At 39.6% G+C, this 25,592-nt stretch overlaps 1 protein-coding gene across 2 annotated transcripts in view; it reads right to left on the reverse strand.

Annotated features, from left to right (window-relative positions):
- Positions 1–81: 81 nt before the first annotated feature.
- The window catches only part of LOC133650940 (la-related protein 4-like), a 54,322-nt gene continuing 28,811 nt past the window's right edge, over positions 82–25,592 (reverse strand). For both annotated transcript variants that reach the window (XM_062048744.1, XM_062048734.1), the window contains exons 4-15: positions 25,381–25,517; positions 25,069–25,172; positions 24,864–24,974; positions 21,469–21,522; positions 20,756–20,971; positions 20,573–20,667; positions 18,741–18,956; positions 11,388–11,442; positions 11,119–11,283; positions 10,919–11,037; positions 4,717–4,876; positions 82–3,027 (exon numbers count right to left, since the gene is read on the reverse strand). In XM_062048744.1, the coding sequence (XP_061904728.1) occupies positions 2,677–3,027; positions 4,717–4,876; positions 10,919–11,037; positions 11,119–11,283; positions 11,388–11,442; positions 18,741–18,956; positions 20,573–20,667; positions 20,756–20,971; positions 21,469–21,522; positions 24,864–24,974; positions 25,069–25,172; positions 25,381–25,517 (1,783 nt within the window). In that variant the 3' untranslated portion in view covers positions 82–2,676. The remainder of the gene's footprint in view (positions 3,028–4,716; positions 4,877–10,918; positions 11,038–11,118; positions 11,284–11,387; positions 11,443–18,740; positions 18,957–20,572; positions 20,668–20,755; positions 20,972–21,468; positions 21,523–24,863; positions 24,975–25,068; positions 25,173–25,380; positions 25,518–25,592) is intronic.

A 25,592-nucleotide genomic window follows, 5' to 3' on the forward strand; every position in this document is an offset into this window, starting at 1 on the left:
TCAGGATTTTTGTTTGTTTTATATGATTATGGTTTATTTCGAACATTGTGAGGCATTTTGTATATTTTCACAAAGCACATTCATCAATAAAAAAAGTAAACCATCACTGTATGATATCCATTTATGTGAAACCAAATTTTGTGAACATACTGTTTGAAAATACATCGGGATTCAAAATAAAAATACAATGCAATAACTGTGCTTTACATTCACAAGCACATTTTGTCTCATATGCGTTAATGCAGCATATATATTTTTTCACTGCCAGCAAACAAGGCGTGTCCAGTGTGGTAAAGAAGTACTTTTCAATTAACCACCAATAATAAGGCACTTGAGTTTGCTTCAGATTTTCTAATTATTGTTGAAGTCGTGACTGGATGTAACATAAATCCATTGACATATACAAATGACAAACCTCAAAAAAAGACCACTTATGACCAGCCTCGCAATTAAGACAATTAGTCAAATCTAAACATTTATCTGCCAACATCTATATGTATATTTACACATATTTAAGACAATCAGAGTTTGTTACAACACACACAAATGTCTACTATGGAAATAATTACAGTAACACACACAAATAACTACCACATAACATTTAAAAAACCAGACAAAGTGGTATAAAGTCGGTATTTCAGCAGTCCACTTTTAAATGTAGATCTAGATCAGTGGTTCTTAACCTTGTTGGAGGTACCGAACCCCACCAGTTTCATATACGCATTCACCGAACCCTTCTTTAGTGAAAAATAGAATGGTTTAAAAAAATTTTTTTTTAAAAGTTAGGTTGTTTTTTTTACTGGTGCACAAAATGAACCGTGCATGAACATCGCCTTGTTAAAAGAACAAAACCAACACAGAGCATGAACCCACAACAAATTACACAACTGCAAATCAGTGTGACTTCTGCTGTTGCCGTATCAATAATACGTTGATAGGGAGAAGTTTTTATTTACACGATGAGTTGGGTGTGTCTAGACCTCCGCGGCGGAGGCTCCATCGAACCCCTGAGGCCGACTCATCGAACCCATAGGGTTTGATCGAACCCATAGGGTTTGATCGAACCCAGGTTAAGAACCACTGATCTAGATTATAGTTGCCTTACGAACATGTATTTAATTTAAAATCTGATTTCACGTTATCAGTCATGATTTCATTCCTAGGCCATATGCTCAATGAAACATGACATTTGAATTTGTTAAATTCAGAGACACTTGGCTCAAAAACGTGTTTCAGGTGTTAAACCAGCTGAAGGTGAATTCGACCCATCAGTTTAATTAAGACAACTCAACAGGACGCTAAGTGCGATTAAGGTGTATCCATGTACCGAACGTGATATGAGGAATGAAAGCGACCTTTTCCTGAGTACTGCTGACCATGTATAAGTTGTCATTGTCATGTCAATCACCAACAAGCGTATAATTAATTAAAGATACATTCACGCCACAAAAAGCTGTGATGGAACAGCAAGTCAGCATTGCAGAATATCCCAGTGAAACAACAGCACCTTAGAGGTGTGCGATTAGTACATTAAGCATTATTATGCAGGTTGCATTTCTTATCAGTACAGTGGTACCTCGGTATTCGTACGCCTCATTTTACCTCAAATTCGTTGACTAAAATGTTCACCAAAAGTTTGCCCGTGTTTTCATCTACTGTCTGTGATCGCACAGCCAAATATTGCACGTAACAAGTAAGCCTGCATCTCATTTTGCAGATTTGCGTGCCAAAACAAATCATTCAACGCATTGGTCTTGCCCTCCTATTCATATACACCGGGAGTGCAACTGTGTTAGTCTGTACATGTCTTCATAACACAGTAATTACACATCTGTTTCTTTTAATTGAAAAGGGCTGCAAAACAAAGCCACCATTGGGCCGAAGAAACGTTGTGAGTGCCAGTACTTTAACACTATTGAATTCAGGACAAGGTCTTAGTCATCAAGTTTTTGAAAAACGTAAAAGTTCTGCGAGATGATTTATCCATTTCATTCATCATTTATATGCATTGTCATGTAATCCATGTACAGCATGAGTGCAACTGTGCCTGTACATGTTTATCACACAGTAATTACACATCTGTGCTTTTTTTTTAATTGAGTAGGGCTGCGAAACAAAGCCAATATGGGGCTGATGAAAGTTGTGTCAGCATTTCAAGAAACCCTATTTAATTCAGAAAAATATTTTAGTCAGCAATATTTGAAATAGGTAAAAGTTATGCTAGATGTTATTTATCAATTTCATTCAATATTTTTATGCATTTTGTATCACTTTATGCATTTAAACTAATAATTGAGTGCTTTGGTTTCATCCTTATTCACCATTTCTTAATTACTTAAAAGAGCTGGTGTTAATTATGTTGCTGACAGAAACCAGACATCACATGTACAGTATAAAAGTGAAGTTATTTTTGGGACAGAAAATGTATCATGCTAAACAGAGTAAGACTTTTTTTTTTTTTTAAAGTATTCGTGCATGGTTGCAAACTTGCAACTGTTGACGATTAAACCAGAAGCTGAACTAAAATTGTTCACTCACACTAGTTTGGTAAGTCTAGTCTGTCCTATACCTGAAATGCTCCTGTATACACTAGATTTGTATACTGTATATGCTTATATTACTTATTTACACATATCTCGTGTCAGCTTATCATGAAGTGGGGATTGGTCTGCGTGGTTATTTTGGCGATATCGGGGGAATGTTTTGTTCCTTGCCACTCCTGGCTCCGCGCTGTGGGAAAAAGTTTTTGTTTGTGTATTCCCCTCGGGGATGCTCACGATTCTTCAGCCCGCCACCTCCGCTTCTGGACCAGCGATTCAAGCCACCAAATGAGCGCAAAGCTTGACGAGGAGGGCCATTGTTCTCCGATTTATCTGCAGCGTGTCCGTTGGTGCAAGGATCCTCCCCTCTGTTGACTTTGAGCTCCTGAAGGGGCTGGAAGGCTGTAGAGGAGGCAGTGGCTGGAGACGGTGGTGTATCCTTAGTCAGCCGCTGGCACACTTCTGCATAGCTGAGCTTTCTTGGTTCCTGTTTAGAGTTAAGAAAGGAAACTATTTTTAGACAATGAATATAACAATCATAATGGATCAATTTATACTCCTGACAACCAGCATCCTCTACAGTAAACATTTGTGTTTTGCATAGCAGGGTTATTGTTCTTACAAAAAAAATAGACCAACAACAAATGCCAACTTCACGAGAAAATAGCGCCTTTCCGGACACCAAAAGTACTGACACCTATTATTCATTGCAGTCACACATAAGTGGGGGTAAGCTACATCTGGCTGACAATTCGCATCAAAAATTTCACCAGTATTAGCTGAAACATGCAGTAAAATTAATAGGCGATCAGAACAGATGGGGCAGAAGTTGACAGCTCTATCCAACAAACACACCTGTTAACTCTCTGTCACCTGTCAATACATCACCAACATTGCCACAAAAGGGGCATCTTATTACAATGTTTTCTAATCTCTGAAGTAGGGCTGGCCGATATATCAATATACTCGATATATCGCGGGTTTGTCTGTGTGATATAGAAAATGACTATATCATGATATTCGAGTATACGCTCTCACGCAGTTGCTTTTAGCGGCGGGCATTACACTGCATGGGTTTCCCACTCTTTCTTGTCTCTCCTTCTCACAAGAGACTTAAATCAAGCGCACCTTCTTACATAAGTCACGTGTGCAACGTCACACACTCCCACGGAGCAGACAGGTAGCGCCATGGTAGCGTTAGCTGTGATGCTAACGGTGCGGTGCGAGTGGTAATACGAGAGAGAGATAGTGCGAATCTGGTAACAAATGAAGGAAGAATTAATTCCCAAGAAAAACAGCACGGGGTCCATCGTCTGGCGGTGGTTTGGCTTCAAGCGGGAAGATGTTGAACAATTATGCGGCAAAAGCGTTGCTACAAAAAATAGCACCACTGCTAATTTGTAGCATAATTTGAAAAGTCACCCGCTAGAGAATAAGGAATGCTTGAAACTCCGCATGTCAACATCTCCGTTCGGTGCCACACCAACAAAATGCCGAAGCCACTATTTCCAGATCAACACCGTATGAAAAAAATAGTCAACAACAAAAGGAGATAACGTCCGCAGGAAGCTACAACATAGCGAAGGACATATACTATTTGATTTCCTATTAAGCAGCTCATTTTTATTTGACACTTATTGACATATCTTGTGAGACATCATGGACTAAAGTGCACTTTATTTGTTTTAAACTATCGTAGTGGCGTTCTGTACAAAAATTGCACTTTAATTTAGTGTTTTGATATGTCATCTTAGTGACATCATGCACAAAAGTTCACTCATAGCTTGTTTTAAAATGTCTGACAATCTTGCACTTTCTCTTTTGAAAAGACATGAATGTTTGTGCCACTGCTTAATAACTGTTTAATAAATACAGTTTTGGTAAATTGACTTAGTTGGGATTTCCCTCTCTGCATGAAAGTTTAAAATAGGCATATATTAATGAAGTATGGACAAGAATGTTTTAATGTAGACACAGAATCATCATACTGCTGTGATTATATGCATCAAGTGTTCATTCAAGGCTAAGGCAAAATATCGAGATATATATCGTGACATGGCAGAAAAATATCAAGATAATAAAAGGCCATATCGCCCAGCCCTACTCTGAAGCCTCTTTAATTATGTAATATCTGGAGGGATGAGTCATCAAGCTCCTATTAGAAGTAATACCTTACCTGTTCTAAGGTGGGAAATGGGGGATTAGCTACGTTGGAGGCGCCATGGCTACAGGTGGAGGGAGAACCTTCCGTAGGAGATTCAGGCTTGACAGCTGTTGACGTGTCCTTCAGAACAGGAGCGTCGGCCTCGTCCATCTCCTTTACTGGCAAATGCACGCTGAAATTCAGGTAAATGCATATTTTCGGTTAGTTTATGTTATGCAGTGATAAAAGAAAACAGAAAATAAAATATGTTAAAGATAACTTAAAATGAATAGTACGATTAAAAATATAAGAATACTGAATTGAATAAAAAATAAAACTATTGGAGAATTATATAAGAGATTAAAGATGAAAGTATAAATCATTTCTGTAGTAAAAACAAACCTGACCGTAATGTGAATCATAAATGACAAATCAACTAATAATCAATGAATTAAATATATTGCTTGATATCGCTAGAATTTGGGAACAAGATTAAAAAGCTATTAGTGTCCCAACCAAATATATGTATTGCTAGTAAGTATTTCAAATTAGTAGGGATGCTCCAACAAATCGGTTACTGATCAGTATCCAACGATTTCTGTGAAAAAGTATGTGATCCACCAATGACGATCACAAGAGCCGATGCACTCTGGCTAGATGCAAAGCTGCTCCCCTAAGTTAACAATCATCTCCTCAACTGTGGCAAATAAACTGCATTTTGTTACACCTATCATCACTGGAGGACAAGGTTAAACATGTTCTTACGCATCAAGTAAGAGAAAGCGGAAGCAGACCAGGCATGTTAATCGTTAAACTAGCTTAAAACAACAAAGTGCTTAGTAAACTTAAAAGTCTAGATGGAACCACATTACAGCAGAAAGTAAGCAGCTGTAAAAGGAAATTAACAAGTACCTTAATTGGAATCTAGGAAAAGATCATCTAACAGTGCTCTGCTGCTGTGAAAGTGGCCAGGTGTACATGTAAGGGGAGGGCAAATCGACCTCAGAGTTTAGTAAAAATGTAAATGGTCATTTATGCTTTTATTTATTTATTAAATACTATTGACTTTTACTGTTTTTCTTTAGCTTTATGTTATAAAAGAAAAAAGGAAATAATTTAAAAGGTGGCGTTTCCAACTTCCTTGCAGTCACATTTTTCAAAGCAAAAAATAAGACCACCACCGGCAAGCTTATGTTACCATTAGTGGTTTAACAGAACACATTTGTTTGACAATTGTCTATATTTATACCATTTACAAAAGTTGATGAAATACATTTTTTACCAGCCGGAAAAAAATGATTGGTGTTTACGGCGGTCAATCACCTGGTCTCGTCAACACGTACGTGCAGGAAGTTCGTGCACACTTACAAAAGCAGTTCAAAATACGCAATGAACAATTTGCAGTCATGTTGTTGTTATGATAGAATATACATTTAATGACAGCCAACGCTAGCTATCCAAATTGTTATTAGCTAATGCGAGAAGCCATGAGAGGGCGGGATAATGCGTGAAATACATTGGAAAGTTGGTGCCCTCTAGGCATCTGTTAAGTGTTGCAAACAGCCCCTTTAAATGTTGTGTTGATAATGTTACACTGTCAACCTGATTAAATATGTACTTGGTATTGGTTGATATTACTGTATTTTCCGCACTATAAGGCGCACCTAAAAACCTCCCAATTTTGTCAAAAGCTGACAGTGCGCCTTATAATCCGGTGCGCCTTATATATGGACCAATATTGAGCCTCCAACAGGTAAAAGTTTCAATCAATCAATCAATCAATCGCAACTACGGCAAGCAGCCGCCGACTTCATTTTCCCCTGTCTTCATTTTACCCCGTAGAAGAAGAAGTTCTTCTACGGTAAGCAGCCGCCCCCGTAGATGAAGAAGAAGCGTGCGGTGCATGCTGGGATATATGACTGGGCGAGGCGTGCCGTTTTGAATTCCATTTGTTTGTTTATGTAAAGACCCCAAAATGGCTCCTATTAAGAGACACTCTTACGACACAGAGTTTAAACTTAAGACGATCAGTCACAAAGTAAAACACGGTAATAGAGCAGCAGCGGCACTGACTCGATTAATGACGACTTCGACGAGACATGTTGGATGCCATATCCGCCCAACTGTTTAATTCGGACACTGAAGAAGAAGAATACGAGGGATTCGTGGATGAGGAATAACTTCATAAAGTGAGCTTTACATGTTTATTTTGTGTGTTGTGTTGTGTGACAATGTTTGAGCAACGTTGAGTTATTGATATATTGTTATTGCTCTGCACTATTTTGAGTGTTACTATATTTTGATTGCACTAACGTTTGATTTACCGTAACAGTATCACTGTTTTTTACGTGTTTATTGAATCAGGGAAAAGTTCCCCTCCACTATGTGATATGCAGTGTTGGGACTAACGCGTTTGTAACGCCGTTAGTTTCGGCGGTAACTAGTAATCTAACGCGTTATTTTTTATATTCAGTAACTCAGTTACCGTTACTACATGATGCGTTACTGCGTTATTTTACGTTACTTTTTATGTAGTATTGGCTTGAAACAGAAGATATGAGTGTTTTGTGGCAGCGCTACGGCGTCGTTTTTCTGAATCTCTTGTGTCACACGGAGGAGCCGCGCTGTGTGTGTGTCTGAGTGTGGGAAGGGGAGGGAGGGGTGCGCGCAGCAGCAATCGTGAGGGAGGGGCGGAGACAGAGAGAGCGAGAGAGTTGTTAACATGCATGTGTCGCCAGGCTCAGCTTTTTATCGATAGATTTATCAGATTTAATTTTGTATTATCTATAGCAGGGGTGTCAAAAGTGTGCCCCGGAGGCCATTTGCAGCCCACAGCTAATGTTTTAAAGGCCCACAGCCCTTTCTAAAAATACTATTAAAATAAACAAAAACATAACAAAAGTGAAATAAAAAAGCTTAAAGGTGAAATGTAATTTAGAAAACGTTACAATGTTGACTAATGAAACAAAGCTGTTTTTTTTTCTTTCAAACTGTCATTGCTCAAAACATAATATTGAATCAAAATCAATGTTATTATGAATTATAGTACACACACTCTGTCAATTCTCTTATGTACTCTTTATTTCTAGACTTCTAGAGTGTTTGATTATCACATCCCTCTAAATGTATAAAAAACAAAGTTCACAAACATAAAGAGGGATCCTAGTGGGCCAGGCCAATATTTCCTTATCTCTAAACTAAAACTGGGAAAATGTGTAGTGTGTTTTGGGCTTCAGACATGATTTTATTTCAGAATTCCTTGAGAGAAAAAATGCCTGGTTAGGCTTTGGTATGTAAAAATAAAGTTAAAGTACGTATTTCGTTTACAGCTATGTTGTTATTATGCTGTTTGTTACTTATGTATGTTATGTTGCAGCTATTTAAAATAGTTTGTCAATTTGTTCTGGCCTGAAATAAGTTGGCCCTTTGAAACATATATTTGTCTTTGTGTGTTGTATGTAGACCACATTGCTTAGCAGAGTTCAGTGATGCAAATGCATGTCAAGTTGATAAACACATTGTATTAATCTCCAGTGCAATAACAGTACTGAAATGAAGGCTTAAAGGGCATTAATGGGAGCTTTAAAAAAATAAGTAACTAAATAGTTACTTTTCACAGTAACGCATTACTTTTTGGTGTAAGTAACTGAGTTACTTTTGAAATAAAGTAACTAGTAACTGTAAATAGTTACTGGTTTTCAGTGACTAACCCAACACTGGTGATATGTGACCCGTACTGGCAAAATGAGTCGGAATACGCACAGGCTAATTTTGACCTACAGGCAAATAAGTGAAAAAAATGTATCTTGGTTGAAATTGAGATTTTCACAAAAATGAGTCCATAAAGCCACAATCTAGCGATCCCAATCATCGAAATAGCAAGAAAACATCTTAAATCACCTTTATTTGAAGGTTTTGTACGAGGTATGTCTTCAGAAATTAGTCCTTTGTGTTAAAATTCCTTGAGAAAATCAAGTGTTTTCAACGCTCACTTGTGGCAATAAGGGGGAATCCCCCTAGCCATATTTGGTATCATTGTGACGCCAAGTTTACCTACTTTATAAAAATGAGCATGGAATTCCCGATGACGCCATTCTGAACCAATAGAATTCGAGTTTTTAAACCTGTAAACAAATCCGGCTTGTTGCTAACCGGTCGCTGTGAGGCGTACCCTCATTGGTTGAATCACCCCGTGCGGTGCATTGTGGTATCATGGCAGCGCCCTGATGAAAAACAACACACAGTAATTCGAGCGGAATATTTGGTGAAAAAAGGTGATTTTCGAACATTTAATTATTATTTTTGTGGATAAGTTACTGTTTTACATTCCATAATGGATTTAGAAGGTGGAGAGGGTACACAGGCGGTTGCAAGTGCGTTAAATTCACTGCAGTCGGCGAATCTTCTTAGTGTTGCTGGTCAGGAATATTACGGACAGCTGATTGATGATTATTTTGGTGGTCAGGACCATACTTGCCAACCTTGAGACCTCCTATATGTGGAGGTGGGGGTTTGGTGGTGGGGGTTGGGGTGTGTGTGTGTGTGTTTGGGGCGGGGGGCGTGGTTGGGGCGGGGGGCGTGGCTAAGGGCGTGGTTAAGAAGAGAGTATATTTACAGCTAGAATTCACCAAATCAAGTATTTCATATATATATTATATATATATACATATGTATGAAATACTTGACTTTCAATGAATTCTAGCTATATATATATATATATATATATATATATATATATATATATATATTTATTTTATTAATTTATTTTTTAAATTTTATTATACATATAAGTAAAATACTTGAATTTCAGTATTCTGCAGGCTATCCAGTAGATGGCAGTATTGTCCTGTTTAAGAGTGTCACAACATTGCTGTTTACTGCAGACAAACTGCTTTACGGTAGACTAAACGTGACTGCTGTTGTTGTGTGTTGGTACCGCGCTGGGAGGACGTTAATGAAACTGCCTAACAATAAACCCACATAAGAAACCAAGAACTCTCTCCTTGTTGTGCACTCTACCCTCTAAAAGCCGTAGATGTTAGGACGTCATTGGGCAGGCAAGCTGTTTATATTGTGGGAAAGCGGACGTGAGAACGGCTGTCCCCACTCATGTCCGCATTGAGCTGGAGGGGGCGTGGCCTCCAGCTCCGGCTGAATACCGGGAGTTTGTCGGGAGAAAATCTCTGCCGGGAATTTGTCGGGAGAGGCGCTGAATACCGGGATTCTCCCGCTAAAAACGGGAGGGTTGGCAAGTATGGTCAGGACCCTGTTAGTAGCGATAATGACTCAGAAATGGATGAAAGTGACTCTGAGGAGGCTTCTCCTCTCTAGACAATCTCAACGATTACGAGAACGTTTTGCATATCCTTTAGACATGGGATTTGACTTTAATTGTACCAATTTTGGTGTTGCTACAAGGACTTTTAAGGTATGGTTGCTATGGAGTTTTGTTTTGGAACATTCTGTTCTGGAACAGTAAACTTTAAGCTGGTTTTTCTCAAAACGGACCCTCAAACTTGGTCGACTTCAATCGGATGTAACTCGGTCATTTTCTGTCCGATTCCAACAAACCATATATCATTTTGAAGGTCTTTAGATGGAGAATGTGTAAATAACAATAACTCTCAGTTTTTAAAATGTCCTCATTGTGACTCATTTTGCCAGCACAGGTCACATATAAATGTTGCACTACATGTTATACCTTGCTGTTGTTAAAAGATAAACAAAACACGACGTCACTGACTTTACCTCTGGGAAAATAATAAAACAGCTGTTTATTCAATTTGGGAGTGAACAGAGTTGTCAGAACGGTGGTTTGTAATATATTAATAAAGTTTGACTGACCTATCTGACTGTTTTGTTGACATTCCCTTTAGCGCAGCTTCATCTAATGGATGCATAGGTGCGCCTTATAATCCGGTGCGCCTTATATATGAACAAAGTTTTGAAATATGCCATTCAGTGAAGGTGCGCCTTATAATCCGGTGCGCCTTATAGTGCGGAAAATATGGTACTCATGGCTGATGGTATTGGAAGTCTAAAACCCTGCTCGAACAACCCAACAAAAACGTGACTGCAAAAGAGTTGGTTAAAAGATGACCCTCCATCTGAATGAGTCTTTTATTTGATTTGATGTAACTTTTGTCCACTTTCTTGATGTTTTTTTCTTTTTACAGTTATTTCAAAACAAAATGAAGAACTGGACGCTAAATACAGAGCAACTAAAAAAAGGTACCTTGTAACAGGCTGTGCTGGTGTCTGTGTCACTACTTCACTTGGTTTCACATCTTGTCTTGGTGCTGGAAGTTCTGAGACGTTTGGGGGTTTCACTTCATTTACCTTGATGGTTACAATCTTGATAAGAGTAGAGCAAAAATTATATTACATATTTGCCATAAATCGCCAGGTATTTTGATATGAGAGAGCATTCGTTACCTTGTTGGTCACTTTTAGACCACGTACAACATCAGAAAGACGCATCTCGGGCGTTGTCTCCTCCGCTACACTGACCACACATCCTGGCAATGGAGGGAAATTAGAAGCTTCCAGGTCGAACTTTGGTGGAGGCGGCAGCTCGACTTCCATCACAGGGACGGACCACTACAATATTCATTTCAGCAAAAGGTCACATTTTTGGCACGCGCACACGAAAGTAATAGTGTCTCAAATTTAATTATAATGTTAATAGAGGTAAAAATGCTGACCATGTTCTGTTCATCATCTCTTTTCCTCCTCATGCCCCTGTAGTTGTTACTTCTCCTAAAATAAAAACAGCTTACTGTTATGATTATATACACAGTGCATCCCCAACATATTTACAACTCAGCATTTGCAGCCCTCCATTTATCAAAAAGAAAAAGTTTTTTTGGCCATAGTTTTTTTTTTGTTTTTTTAAAAATCTTTGTAGATTTGAAGCTATCTGCTCGCCCTCTCTCACAAACACATTATATTAGGACTGCCTGAGTAGCTTGTAGTTACAACTTTAAACATCATATGACATTATTACTCTGCATAGTCAAAACCCAAACATCTGTGATTTAGTATATACAACAGTTTTGTAATATGTAATTAATTCAGTCATTATTAATATACTGAGATGAAGAATATCTTATTTTCAATAAGGTTGAAAGTATTTCTCATGCTTCTTTGTACTTTGTAAGCACTATTTGAACAACCTCTTAAAGTGGATCATATCAGTACAATGTTTAATTTCATTACTTAATCCATTCCATCATTTAATTCCACATACTAATGCTAAAGACTTAATAACAGACACCCTAGTCTTCAAATTCAGCCAATTTCCCCCCTAATTCTATGCTGTGTCTGTCCCTCATTATCCCTCCAGGACAAGGACGTGCAGTCATTCCTGGAGGAGGCCACACTGATGGACCCCAGAAGGATGTTCCAATAGCAGCAGAAGTGCACTTTTTGGAGAGCTGTATTATTTTCAGTATTGTGCCCAAGGGACTGATTTTATTTAACACTATAGTATTATTTATACACCTATAGTAATCACAGAGGCAGGTTGTTTTTGTGTTACTGTATATATTTGTTTTTCTAAAAAATCCCACTTAAAATACTTTGGGTAAGAACAGTCAATATTTATTTATTTTATTTTATTAGTGGGGTAACAACAGTCAATATTTATTTATTTATTTCTTATAAAATAATAGTGAGCTTTTGTTAAACGAAATGTGTTTTTTTCCATATGCAACAACCTATCTGGATTCGATAAGGAATCGGTTCGATAAGAGGATTCGATAATGGGCTCGAACTCGATAATTTCTTATCAAACATCATCCCTACGTAAAATATCAAATAATATTTATCTCATTCGCGTAAGAGACGAAGCAAATGGCAGCAATCGTCACACACACGTCAGCAATCGTCACTCACACGTCAACCAATAAGAATTTGGCGGGGGAGGGTCATGCCATGGGATGCTAACTACTATATGCTACTGCCGTAGCTATTAAAATGGATCACATCAACATTGGCGGTAACTTATAAAAACTGAGAAGGACTGAACAAAAACGGCACCGAAAAAGGAAATCATATACTGCAGATTACAAGCTGGACGTAGTGAAATATGCAGCAGAGAACAGCAATCGAGCAGCAGAAAGAAAGGACATACCAGAGGCGACACCAGGGAGGAAGATTTAATCGGATTTAGCGATCGGGAGTGACAGATTGTTTGGTAAACATATAGCATGTTCTATATGTTAGTTATTTGAATGACTCTTGCCATGTGTTGCGTTAACATACCAGGCACGTTCTCAGTTGGTTATTTGTGCGTCATATGGCGTACACTTATTCAGCCTGTTGTTCACTATTCTTTATTTTAAATTGCCTTTTAAATGTCTATTCTTTGTGTTGGATTTTATCAAATAAATTTCCCCCAAAAATGCGACTTGTACTCCAGTGCAACGTATATATGTTTTTTTCCGTCTTTATTGTGAATTTTCGGGCTGTGCGACATATATATATATATCCGGAGCGATTTATAGTCGGAAAAATACGGTATGTACACTACCGTTCAAAAGTTTGGGGTCACCCAAACAATTTTGTGGAATAGCCTTCATTTCTAAAAACAAGAATAGACTGTCGAGTTTCAGATGAAAGTTCTCTTTTTCTGGCCATTTTAGCGTTTAATTGACCCCACAAATGTAATGCTCCAGAAACTCAATCTGCTCAAAGGAAGGTCAGTTTTGTAGCTTCGGTAACGAGCTAAACTGTTTTCAGATGTGTGAACATGATTGCACAAGGGTTTTCTAATCATCAATTAGCCTTCTGAGCCAATGAGCAAACACATTGTACCATTAGAACACTGGAGTGATAGTTGCTGGAAATGGGCCTCTATACACCTATGTACCGTATTTTCCGCACCATAAGCCGCACCTAAAAACCACAAATTTTCTCAAAAGATGACAGTGCGGCTAATAACCCGGTGCGCCTTATATATGGATTAATATTAATATTTATTTTCATAAAGTTTAGGTCTCGCAACTACGGTAAACAGCCGCCATCTTTTTTCCCCGTAGAAGAGGAAGCGCTTCTTCTACGGTAAGCAACCGCCCCCATAGAAGAGGAAGCGCTTCTTCTTCTACTGTAAGCAACCGCCAAGGTGAGCACCCGCCCCCGTAGAAGAAGCGCGCGGATATTACCTTTCATTTCATTTGTGTGTTTCTGTAAAGACCACAAAATGGCTCCTACTAAGAGACACGCATACAAGGTTCCACTGACTTTTGATATTCCTGTGAACCGCACTGTGGATACAACGGGAGCACGTACGGTGAACGATAAACCGATGCGACCGAGTATTCGGTTCAACAAGTAAACGATTAGATTGCATCGGTAGCAGACTCCTCAATCAATGCGAATAATCCATGAATTCCTAGCTGAATCGGTTATAGAGTCATGGATCGGTTATCGCTAGACTTTGCATGGGTTGGCTAGATTACAATATGCGTCAGCATAAAACAACGCGAGAGCTGAAGCTACTCGCCAAACGCGGTAGCCACCTAACTGGTATTAGCACGAGTGATAAACAAGAGACAACACGGAAAATGAATGTGGAGGAGAACGAAAGCGTCAGTCTGACCGAAGGTGATAATGGACCGAGAAAGATTTTCAAAAAACCCACTGCAGTGGTGGAAAGAGCAGCAGGACTTGCCACTGCTGTCATCTCTCGCTAAAAGATACCTCTGCATCCCGGTGTTGTGCCGGGAAACGCACCCCTGCCGTAAAATGCACCCCCTGACGCGGGAGCGCGCTTACGTCACTCGTCTCGAAAAGTATATCTAAACTCGGCTGTAATGACCGAAGTGGCTGAAATCGCCTCTTTTAAATCGCCTCTTTCGGCATAAAAAAGTACATAAAGTGAAATAATCCAAGTTTTCTTTACTTGTGGATGGATTACAAATTGTGAGCCTTAAATGATTTCGCCGTCATTCAAGTGGCTGAAATCGCCTCTTTCGGCATAAAAAAGTACATGAAGTGAAACACACGGAATCTGAACGCGTGTTCAGTACTGCGGGAGACATTGTTTCCACAAAACATAGTCTGCTCAAACATGAGCATGTGGATCAGTTGATTTTCCTTAAAAAAAAATCTGCCCTCCAAAAAAACAGGACAGTGATGATGAAAATGCACAGGCATAGTGTAAGTGAACTACTGCTTTTTGACCTGGGAAACGGTACCTCTCACACAGTAGTTTGATTTTTCTTTTTACATATGTATTTATTTTCTCTATTCTTTTACACAAAGCACTTGGTTCGATTCCCACCTTCTACCAACCTAGTCACGTCCGTTGTGTCCTTGAGCAAGACACTTCACCCTTGCTCCTGATGGCTGCTGGTTAGCGCCTTGCATGGCAGCTCCCGCCATCAGTGTGTGAATGTGTGTGTGAATGTGGAAATACTGTCAAAGCGCTTTGAGTACCTTGAAGGTAGAAAAGCGCTATACAAGTATAACCCATTTATCATTTATTTGTCACTGTGCTAATTTTGAGATGTGTACTAGGTGTGTAACTTGTTTACATTGTAATGTTGCACCTTTGTTACCTACCTCCAGTGTTCATTGTTACCTACCTCCAGTGTTCAAAACACTATATGCTCAGGTTGAAATATTGAATCTTTGTTACCTACCTCTAGTGTTCATTGTTACCTACCTCTAGTGTTCAAAACACTATATGCTCAGGTTGAAATATTGAATCTTTGTTACCTACCTCTAGTGTTCAAAACTATGCTCAGGCTGAAATATTGCACATTGTTGTTACTATTCTGTGCTACTTTTACCTCTGGAGTTCCCATCCTACAATTCAGCCAGAATTTTTTTGGTCCATGTCTAAAGATAAATACATTGACATGTGATTTTGTTATTCTGTTTTTTTTTGCCAGTGACGTAAAGCTACAATGCTTGGGGATTTGGAGTCTTGAATATTAACCGTCAAATCGAATCGTATCGTTCGGAATCGAATCGGTCTGTAATAAAAGGATATCGTTTTTGAATCGAATCGTAACCTGTGTATCTAGATGCATATCGAATCGTTTATCAGAGAGAGATGTGCAACCCTAATATATATATATATATATATATATATATATATATATATATATATAGTGATTGCGATTCGATGTGCAATTTTTCTATTTCATATATAGAAATGCATAAAACTGCAAAAATAACAAGTAAAAGAAGAAATATTAGACTGTCAACATATTCTTGTCTCAAGGTGACACACATTACAAAAATATACAATAATTAACTTTAAAAAATATGTGGATTCATGCAGACGGATTCAGAGCTATATATATATATATATATATATACATATACATATATATATATATATACATATATATATATATATACATACATACATATATATATATATACACATATATATATACACACACATATATATATATACATATATACACATATATATATATATATATACACACACATATATATATATATATACACACACATATATATATATATATACACACATATATATATATATATATACACACACATATATATATATATATACATATATATACATATATATATATATATATATACATACATACATTATATATATATATATATATATATATATATATATATATATATATATATATATATTTTAAGAGCATGATGTAGACCAGTGTTTTTCAACCACTGTGCCACGGCACACAGTCTGGTGTGCTGTGGGAGATTATCTAATTTCACCTATTTGGGTTAAAAATATTTTTTGCAAACCAGTAATTATAGTCTGCAAATGATGTGTTGTTGTTGAGTGTCGGTGCTGTGTAGAGCTCGGCAGACTAACCGTGTAATACTCTTCCATATCAGTAGGTGGCAGCCGGTAGCTACCGTATTTTCCGCACCATAAGCCGCCCCGTGTTGTAAGCCGCACCTTCAATGAATGGCATATTTTAAAACTTTGTTTACCTATTAGCCGCCCCGTGTTATTAGCCGCACCTACGCTACGCTAAAGGGAATGTCAAAAAAACAGTCAGATAGGTCAGTCAAACTTTAATAATATATTAAAAACCAGCATTCTAACAACTCTGTTCACTCCCAAAATGTAATGTGCAAATGTGCAATCACAAAAATAGTAACACTCAAAATAGTGCAGAGCAATAGCAACATCAATAACTCAACGTTGCTCATACGTTAGTGTCACACAACACACAAAATAAACATTTAAAGCTCACTTTCTGAAGTTATTACTCATCCACAAATCCCTCGAATTCTTCTTCTTCGGTGTGCTTCACTTGTTTTTTGACACCATCTGTGATGTGGACGCGCATGCAGTCATAGATCAACAGGGACGGCTGTGTGAAAAAAGTCACCCGGTCTCTTCGCTCATTTTTTCTTCATCCATCCATCCCTTCGAGTTAGCTTTTATGATGACGCCGGCTGGAAAGTTCTCTTTTGGCAAGGTCTTCCTTTTGAATATCACCGTGGGTGGAAGTTTCTGGCTGTTAGCATGGCAAGCTAGAACCACAGTGAAGGACGACTTCTCATTCCCTGTGGTGCGAATATTCACCGTACGTGTTCCCGTTGTATCCACAGTGCGGTTCACAGGAATATCATAAGTCAGTGGAACCTTGTACGCGTGTCTCTTAGTAGGAGACATTTTGTGGTCTTTACAGAAACACACAAATGAAATGAAACGTAATATCCGCGCGCTTCTTCTTCTACGGGGGCGGGTGCTCACCTTGGCGGTTGCTTACAGTAGAAGAAGCGCTTCCTCTTCTATGGGGGCGGTTGCTTACCGTTGAAGAAGAAGCGCTTCCTCTTTTACGGGGAAAAAGATGGCGGCTGTTTACCGTAGTTGCGAGACCTAAACTTTATGAAAATAAATATTAATATTAATCCATATATAAGGCGCACCGGGTTATTAGCCGCACTGTCAGCTTTTGAGAAAAATTGTGTTTCTTAGGTGCGGCTTATGGTGCGGAAAATACGGTAATTGCTTCGTAGATGTCGGAAACAGCGGGAGGCAATGTGCAGGTAAAAAGGTATCTAATGCTTAAACCAAAAATTAACAAAATGTGAGTGCCCCTAAGAAAAGGCATTGAAGTTTAGGGAAGGCTATGCAGAACGAAAATAAGACTGAACTGGCTACAAAGTAAACAAAAACAGAATGCTAGACGACAGCAAAGACTTACTGTGGAGCAAAGACGGCATCCACAAAGTACATCCGAACATGACATGACAATCAACAATGTCCCCAAAAAGGATAAAAACAACTGAAATATCTGTGATTGCTAAAACAAAGTAGATGCGGGAAATATCGCTCAAAGGAAGACATGAAACTGCTACAGGAAAATACCAAGAAAACAGGAAAAGCCACCAAAATAGGAGCGCAAGACTAGAACTAAAACACTACACACAGGAAAACAGCAAAAAACTCAAAATAAGTCACGGCGTGATATGACAGGTGCTGACAGTACACCTACTTTGAGACAAGAGCTATAGTGATGCATGCTTGGTTATGCTTTAAAGTCATATCCAACAATTGCGATAACGACTTTTTACTGTCAACTGAGTTTTGATTTTTAATGATTTCTGCTGGTGGTGTGCCTCCGCATTTTTTCAACGCAAAAAATGTGCCTTGGCTCAAAAAAGGTTGAAAAACGCTGATGTAGACAACAGCTCTGAATCCGTCTGCATAAATCCACATATTTTTTTAAAGTTAATTATTGCATATTTTTCTAATGTGTGTCACCTTGAGAGAAGAATATCTTGACAGTCTAATAACATGTCTTCCTTTACTTGTTATTTTCGCAGTTTTATGCATTTCTATATATGAAATAGAAAAATTGCACATCGAATCGCAATCACAATTTGAGAAATAGATCGCAGTAATTATGTTTGTGCATCCCTAGCGTCAAATTGTACACTGTGCAGTAACAATAAAGTATTGCCTGTTCTATATTTCAAAATTCCAGACCAAGAAACACCACTTGCGCCTATTCTGAACAAATACAACCCCAAAACCAACCCAAGAGTGAATTGTAAAAAACAGAACCACAAACCTTGTCCGCCCGTCTCCGCTAAGCTCTCCTGTCGGGACAGTGGCCTTTAGAGAATTATTTTTAGAGCTCATGGAGAGCAGGCTCACTGTTGTGGTTCCTGATGTCTGGAGGGGCTGTGAGCGGACAGGACCCAAATGACCATCCATCAGAGCAGGGGGAGCCAAAGGTGGGGAATTGAGTGCATTTGTAGGCCTAAAGGACCCCTTTACGTGATTTCTGAGGGAACAGAGATGATCAGTTTTTGTAGAATCATCATTTAGACATACTGTATGCTAACTAACAGAAGAGGGTTAAAAGAAAGACTAAGGGCCAGATCTATGGTACTAATAGTTTGCGTGTACTAAAACAAATGCAAACTTGATTTGACGCAAAACTGATCTACTAAACTTGTGCACAGAGGATTCCATCTCTTAAGTGAGCCGAATAAGGAGAGCAACCCATTTAGCCTATCTTTACGAATATGCAGAATATATGCTAATCATCAGAAAACCATAATACTGGGAGGAGAAAATACAAATCTAATTATTTAGCACACAGTGAAATTTATCAAGACTAATATTTTTGTTTTGCGTCTTTATTTAGTACGTCCAGAAAGGACATGCAAACTAGAGTTACACACACGGTAAGAAAAGGTAATCGCACTGTAAAACAGACGATGGACAGAAAATCCTCTGTCCGACTTGTGTCAACATATTTGGACTGTCAGAAATAAAAAAATATTAAGGCATATTTATTCAGCAATATTAATTTCGAATTTTGTAGCTGCTGTGTGACTTAAAGGCTGATTAAAACAATATACATTGATTCGTTTTAGTGTGTGCTGGCGTTTTTTTTTTTTTTTAAATGCAGTTCTTTCATTTAGGAAGCATAATATATCTCCCACTTAAAAAATAATAATAATAAAAAAAAAAAATTCTGTATGCATTTTCTTGCAATTGAGTCATTCCGGATGCATTAATGCGCCGCAATGCTGTAATGGTCCACCACCACTCTAAACAGCGCACCGTCAGTGAGCTAAAAATAGCTTGTTGTCTTCATTGCGATTCTATACTGCAGGGTGGTGCATTTCATAGATGTGTGATGCTAGTTCAACAACATTGCACACCGTTGGAGCGCTTAACAACATGAATGTGGGGTGTTTCCATGGCCACAACCAGTAGTACATGCAAAAGCCTCATTTAAATAGGCGGTCTGCACAAGTTATCAATTGTACACGCAGTCGTAGTAGATCACATGCAACACGCACAGAAATAGTACACACAATTTTTTTTTGCACACATTTAGCACCTGGTTTTTGGATCTTAGATAAAGCCCTAGGGGTTAAAGGGGCTTTTTGCAACATTTACACAGACGTCTATAGGGTGCTAATTTTCCAATGTTATATGCTGCCCTCTTATGGCTTCTTGGACGTAATGATGTACGTAAGCGCATTAGTTTTGGGTGTTGTTACCATATCGATTTAGACAGTTAGCGTTAGCTGCTATTAAATGTAAATTCTATCATAACAACATGACTGCAAATTGTCTGTTGCTTGTCTTATACTGCTTTTGTATGTGTGAACGCGCACCCTACACGTATGTGCTGACGAGACAGAGTGAGTGACCAACGTACACACCAACCATTTTATACGGGCAAGTAAAATTTTTTATTACACAAACTTAGTAATTGTGAAAAATATAGACCGTTTTAAAAACATTATGTTCCGTTAAACCACTTACAGTAACATAAGATAGCCAATGGTGTTCTTGTTGTGTTTTTTGCTTTGAAAAATGTAACCGTGAGCAAGTTGCAAACAGCACCTTTAACAGAACTTTTTATTATAAGTAACCTACCGGTTCCTGCTCCCAGGTGGATTAGAGCTTGAACTTGCTTTATAGTTGCCCCCACCGTTGTAAGCAGGCACAAATCCATTGTTAGGGAACGGTGCCTGAAAAAGAAGTTATGAACGCCCGGTGTCTAGTTATAACTTGTACATAAATAAATATAACATTTGTTGGTGGTCTGTTGTGACTTACCAGAGGGGTTTCAAAGTAAGGCGTAGTTGTATGGTTCCAGGACTGGACCAGGGCTGGATACACAGGGTACTGCTGCTGCTGAGCATTATACACCTGCTGCATGTACACAGGTGAGCTGTACGGAGCTGGTGGCTGAGCATGCTGGTTGTACAAACTGGAGTCCGCGCTAGTGAAGCCAGGCTTGCTGAAGAAGGTGTTGATGGCCTTTATGCGGGCCTAAATAGACAAAATGGACTAGATGAGACAGGAGACGTTTTTAAAAAAAGTATGAGGCATCAATTTTATTGTATTGCCATAGTAACGGTCATCTTTGCCCCCCTCAGATCTCATAATCTTACGGTCATTAGGTCAAAAAACACTGCCCTGACTGGAGGGGGGGGACGGGGGAGTAATGGAAAAAGGGGAGAGGAGGGATGAAGATGAAATAGCAAATAGGTCAGGAAGAGACAACAGCAGAAAAACAGCAAAGCAAAGTTCCTCCAGCCAGTGTCAGTGTATTTGGGACCTTCCAAGCGCGATACTGGTCATCACTGGGGCTCAAGATACTAATTATATTTTTAAATGAACAATTCTGAAAATGGTTAAAAGAAAAAACTCCTTATTCAGTGGAGCAACCAGCCTTGGGACTAATGACTGCACAGCAGTTCTGTCATACATTTGAGGAGAGGCTGCTGGGTTTTTCTGGTGTAACATGAGACACTCATTGAACTTACCATTATAGGTTTTCCCTGGAACACTTTTACTTCCTCCCGCAGATATCTGTAAGCCTGATGACAAAAAGGCAGGTCAAAACAAAAACAAACAAATGGATCCAAGTATTTTTTCTTAAGTTTCCAGTTTCTGTGAAAAGTTGTTTTTTGTTATCCTCATGTGAAGGCTGAGATATTTTATGTCTGAGATGCCTTTCTCTTGTAAGATCCCACCAAAACATTCACTAGCAATAGATTATAGCTCGAGATGGACATAAATGTTTTTCCAACCGTGGAAAGGAAGAAAGAGTGTGAAGGACAGGGCTGAGAAGAAGTGGATAATATTCATTGACTTAGAGAGAAATCATCAAAAACATGACCTAGTGTGTAGACAACTTGGTGAAGCAGTTGGAGCGCAGCACTGCTAGTGTGTGCCATACTCAAGTAGAATGAGTTAATGACAGCCAAGGATGTTAAAAGTATCCAAGTATCATTTATCACTGAAAATATGGAGAACCTGCTGAAATAAATGTTTAAAAAAATGACATTTAAAAACAAAGCTTTGCATTACTGTTTCATTACTGCTTGTAGGGCAATGTTAACGCATGTAAATAAGAAAACAAATGTATTGCATTATCATAAATGAATGACGATTAACCACAGTGTTTGTTTTTGACTGCCGGAAGGCGGCGCGGCGCGCATTGCACAGGCACTGATCACATCTCAAATCAAACTCCGACAAAACTTTAGACAAAACTAAGGTAAATGGATGTATTGCCGCAACAAACTATGTTGGCTGCGTTTACCACAGATAAATTAAACAATGCCTTTTCTAAAAGTACAGCCACTGTATGTAGGCCACTTAACATCTGTGAAGACCTAGTGCTGCAAAATGTCGTTCCAGGCCCCCAAATAGCATCGTACCAACAGATGGTTACGGAAGGTAACGATGGTTCTATGAATAAAGATCAACACTCCACCGTATGGGTTCCTCTTCGAGGGTGAGCTGTTTCAGGAGACAATGTAGCAAATTATTTTAATTAACGCCTCTGCCATGCGGGCACAATCAGAGCACGCACACACGCACACGCACACACACACACAACTGTGCAAATGCCTGTTCAGTCTCTTCCGTGACCGAAGCCAATTCAGCCTTTCTGAGTGATACTGCAAGCTAGCGTGTTGACCTTTATTCACAGAACCACGGTTACCTTACTTACATTTGTTCTGTCATATCAGGTCAACACGCCACCGTATGGGTCAACAGCAGGATTTTCCCTACATGTATCTGATCGTGGTGCAGCGCCACAGATAAATTGAAGCCGCCAAACCTTCAAAATTAGGATTTTTTTTTTCGTGGAAACAAATTAAAGTAATATATTGTATGACTGGAGGTATAGCCTATATTATTTAAGCATGATTGATTAGTGATGCGCAGAACATGTGGCCACTGAAAAACTGATAAACCGCAAGCAAGACACAAGCGTCTTGAGCCTCGACGGTAAGACGAGGCGCCACACCTTTGCTCCAGGGGCTGGCGGCTTGGGTGATGGGGCGGCGTCTGTCAAGCGGCGGGACGCACACAGCCCCGCTTTGCACACTAGCCAGACCCACCCAGCCCTTAGTCTTTGTCCTGAAGTTATGGATCTGACTTGCAGACTTCTCTTACCCGCAGCATTGTTCTAACATGTGATGCCAGATATACAGCAGTGACAACTGCAAGAGAAAAAAGTGGTCAAATATGTTTTATGTTTGCATTTCATTGACTGAATGCACTAAGATGCATTTAACTTTAGTTTAAAATCAGCTACTCTGATGACAGTTGCCGCAACTTTTTTCATTGATGTGGTAGCGTCATAGTGCTGGACTAGACAATCATTGAAAAAATACTCGACTTTGTCCCGCCCACGGACGATGAGCAAATAACAGTGATTGAAAAGGGGGTTGTTGGGCTTCCGCATGATGATTGGATGACCTGTCTGGGCTGAATCCCTTTTTGATTGACAGCAAAATGAGTGAATCAACAATTACAGAGACAGCACCGTTCACTAGCCTGCTTTCAGAATGGTAGAAACCATTGATGGAGCAAAATTTAGCCTGCAAACCCTTGGGAAAGTCCCAGAAGAGGCTAACAGGCTGTTGCACAAATGTTCTCTACGCCACCAGAGGCAGCTATCCCTCTGGTGGAGTGGGCCACCACTCCCCTAGATGGAGGGACCCTAGCACCCTCATAGGTCAGAGCTATGGCTTCGACAACCCACCGGGCCAAACACTGCTTGGACAGAGCTTGGCCCAGCTTAGCTTCTCCATAGCACACATAGAGCTGATTGGTTTAACAGGGCGTGGGCGGTCAGTGTACACCCCCAAGGACCGGGCCGGCAACTGAGCTGTCTTTGCAGATTCATGGGGAGGACGCTGAAAGGGTTCCAGAACCAAGGGCCTCAACACAAGAGAGTGAAGGAACACCTTCGGCAAAATAAAATAAAAGGATTAGGCAGGAGAGAGATGGCAGATCGTTCTAATCTCAGACAAGACGGCTGCGCAGACAGGACATGCAGTTTGAAGACCAACTTCGCTGAAGCCATGGCAAGGAGAAAGACTGTTTTTAGGTAAAGTATCTCCAGCCCTGAATTGACCCAAGGCTAAAAAGTAAGCGCTGACAGAGCCCAGAGCATCAACTACAAACACCACGACTGGGCGGCATGCCTGGACCACTGAGGCTCTTGACCAAGGGCCTGAGCAAGCGCACTAGATCCCTCATATGGGCCGTCTCACCACTCGGGGCTACTGAACCCACCCACATCCTGCAGCAGGCTCTCCATATAAAGCAGCAACAAAAAATGGTGAACCCCAGCCTTGCTGCAAAAGCTGAGGCATGGTAAGCTTGGCGGAGATGGTTATTAGTTGCCCTGCAGCACCTGTTAAGGTGATTTGCATCCTTGCCATTTCTTGCCACAGCTCCTGCTAGCATAGCAAAGGTAGGCCCAACTTGGGGGGCCATGGCCACCCCATATGTTTCCGCCCCTGCAATGTTGACCCTATGTTGGGTCCTCGGGAGGGCTGCGGAACAAGGATCCCCCACAAGGGCTGCAGTGGAGTCACAAAAACAAGGAGGACAGAGGCCCGTCCGACCTGCTTCAGCATGAGCCCCTGTCAAACACTGAAGCAGCTGGAGAAGGAGCTTCGCAGACTAGCTCGAAGCGTGCTGCTGCTCTCACATTCACAGCCTTTTGGAGGCTACAACCCATTATATTACTTAAATTTGTTTCCACGTAAAAAAAACCCCACTTATTTTCAAGGTGTGGTGACCATGAAATTGCCGTGGCTGTGCTCCACATTCTGTTACCATGAGGGGAAACCCTGTACTGTCAAAAAAAAAACAGGAAATGTTTAACAATTGGATAAAAGTGATGATATACCTTTAGTGCATCCATATCAGACTGAAAGGTTATGTACCAGTTGCTGTTGTGTGCAAATTCAGCACTTAACACATTTGGGCAGTGTTCACTTTTAAAAAGGGCCTTCACTTCCTGTAAAAACAAACAAAAAAAACCTTATATTAAAACAAATATGCTACAACAAGTTTTGAGGTGTGCGCCATTTGCATTATAAGATCATATTCACCTCTACTGGTGTTGTCTCTGGCACCTCCCTTAGAATAATAATGGAGCGTCTGTGATTTGGACGCACTCTTTCTCCAGCTTCATCAACTTGAACCGATGGAGATTCTGTAACAAAGACATGTTGAAAGATGACAGAAAAGTGTGATAACGACTGTTTGATGATGCACCTGATGATTATTTATCCAGTATTTCCTACGGAAAAAAATAGCTTCAAAATGTAAATGCTATAGTCGGCTAGTATTATGGTACAGATTGTGTTTAAGATTGGAGATTCTACAGCAATGTCAGAAACTACAAAGAGCTGCTCTGGTACCTCGCAGTACATCCAGGATGAGGTCTGTATTGGTGGTGAGGGCTTTGATGTCCTCCATGCATGCTATGGTCCAGATTGGTACAAACTGATCACCGTCCATCTGGGATATCAGGTACTGGTCATTAGATAGGTTCTCTCTGGAAAGAGAACACACAAAAAACAAGTGTTTAACAAGCAAACAAATTAATGAATGATGCTAGGGAGGAGGGGAA

The sequence above is a fragment of the Entelurus aequoreus genome, linkage group LG01, assembly GCF_033978785.1.
Source record: "Entelurus aequoreus isolate RoL-2023_Sb linkage group LG01, RoL_Eaeq_v1.1, whole genome shotgun sequence".
Classification (NCBI taxonomy): domain Eukaryota; kingdom Metazoa; phylum Chordata; class Actinopteri; order Syngnathiformes; family Syngnathidae; genus Entelurus; species Entelurus aequoreus.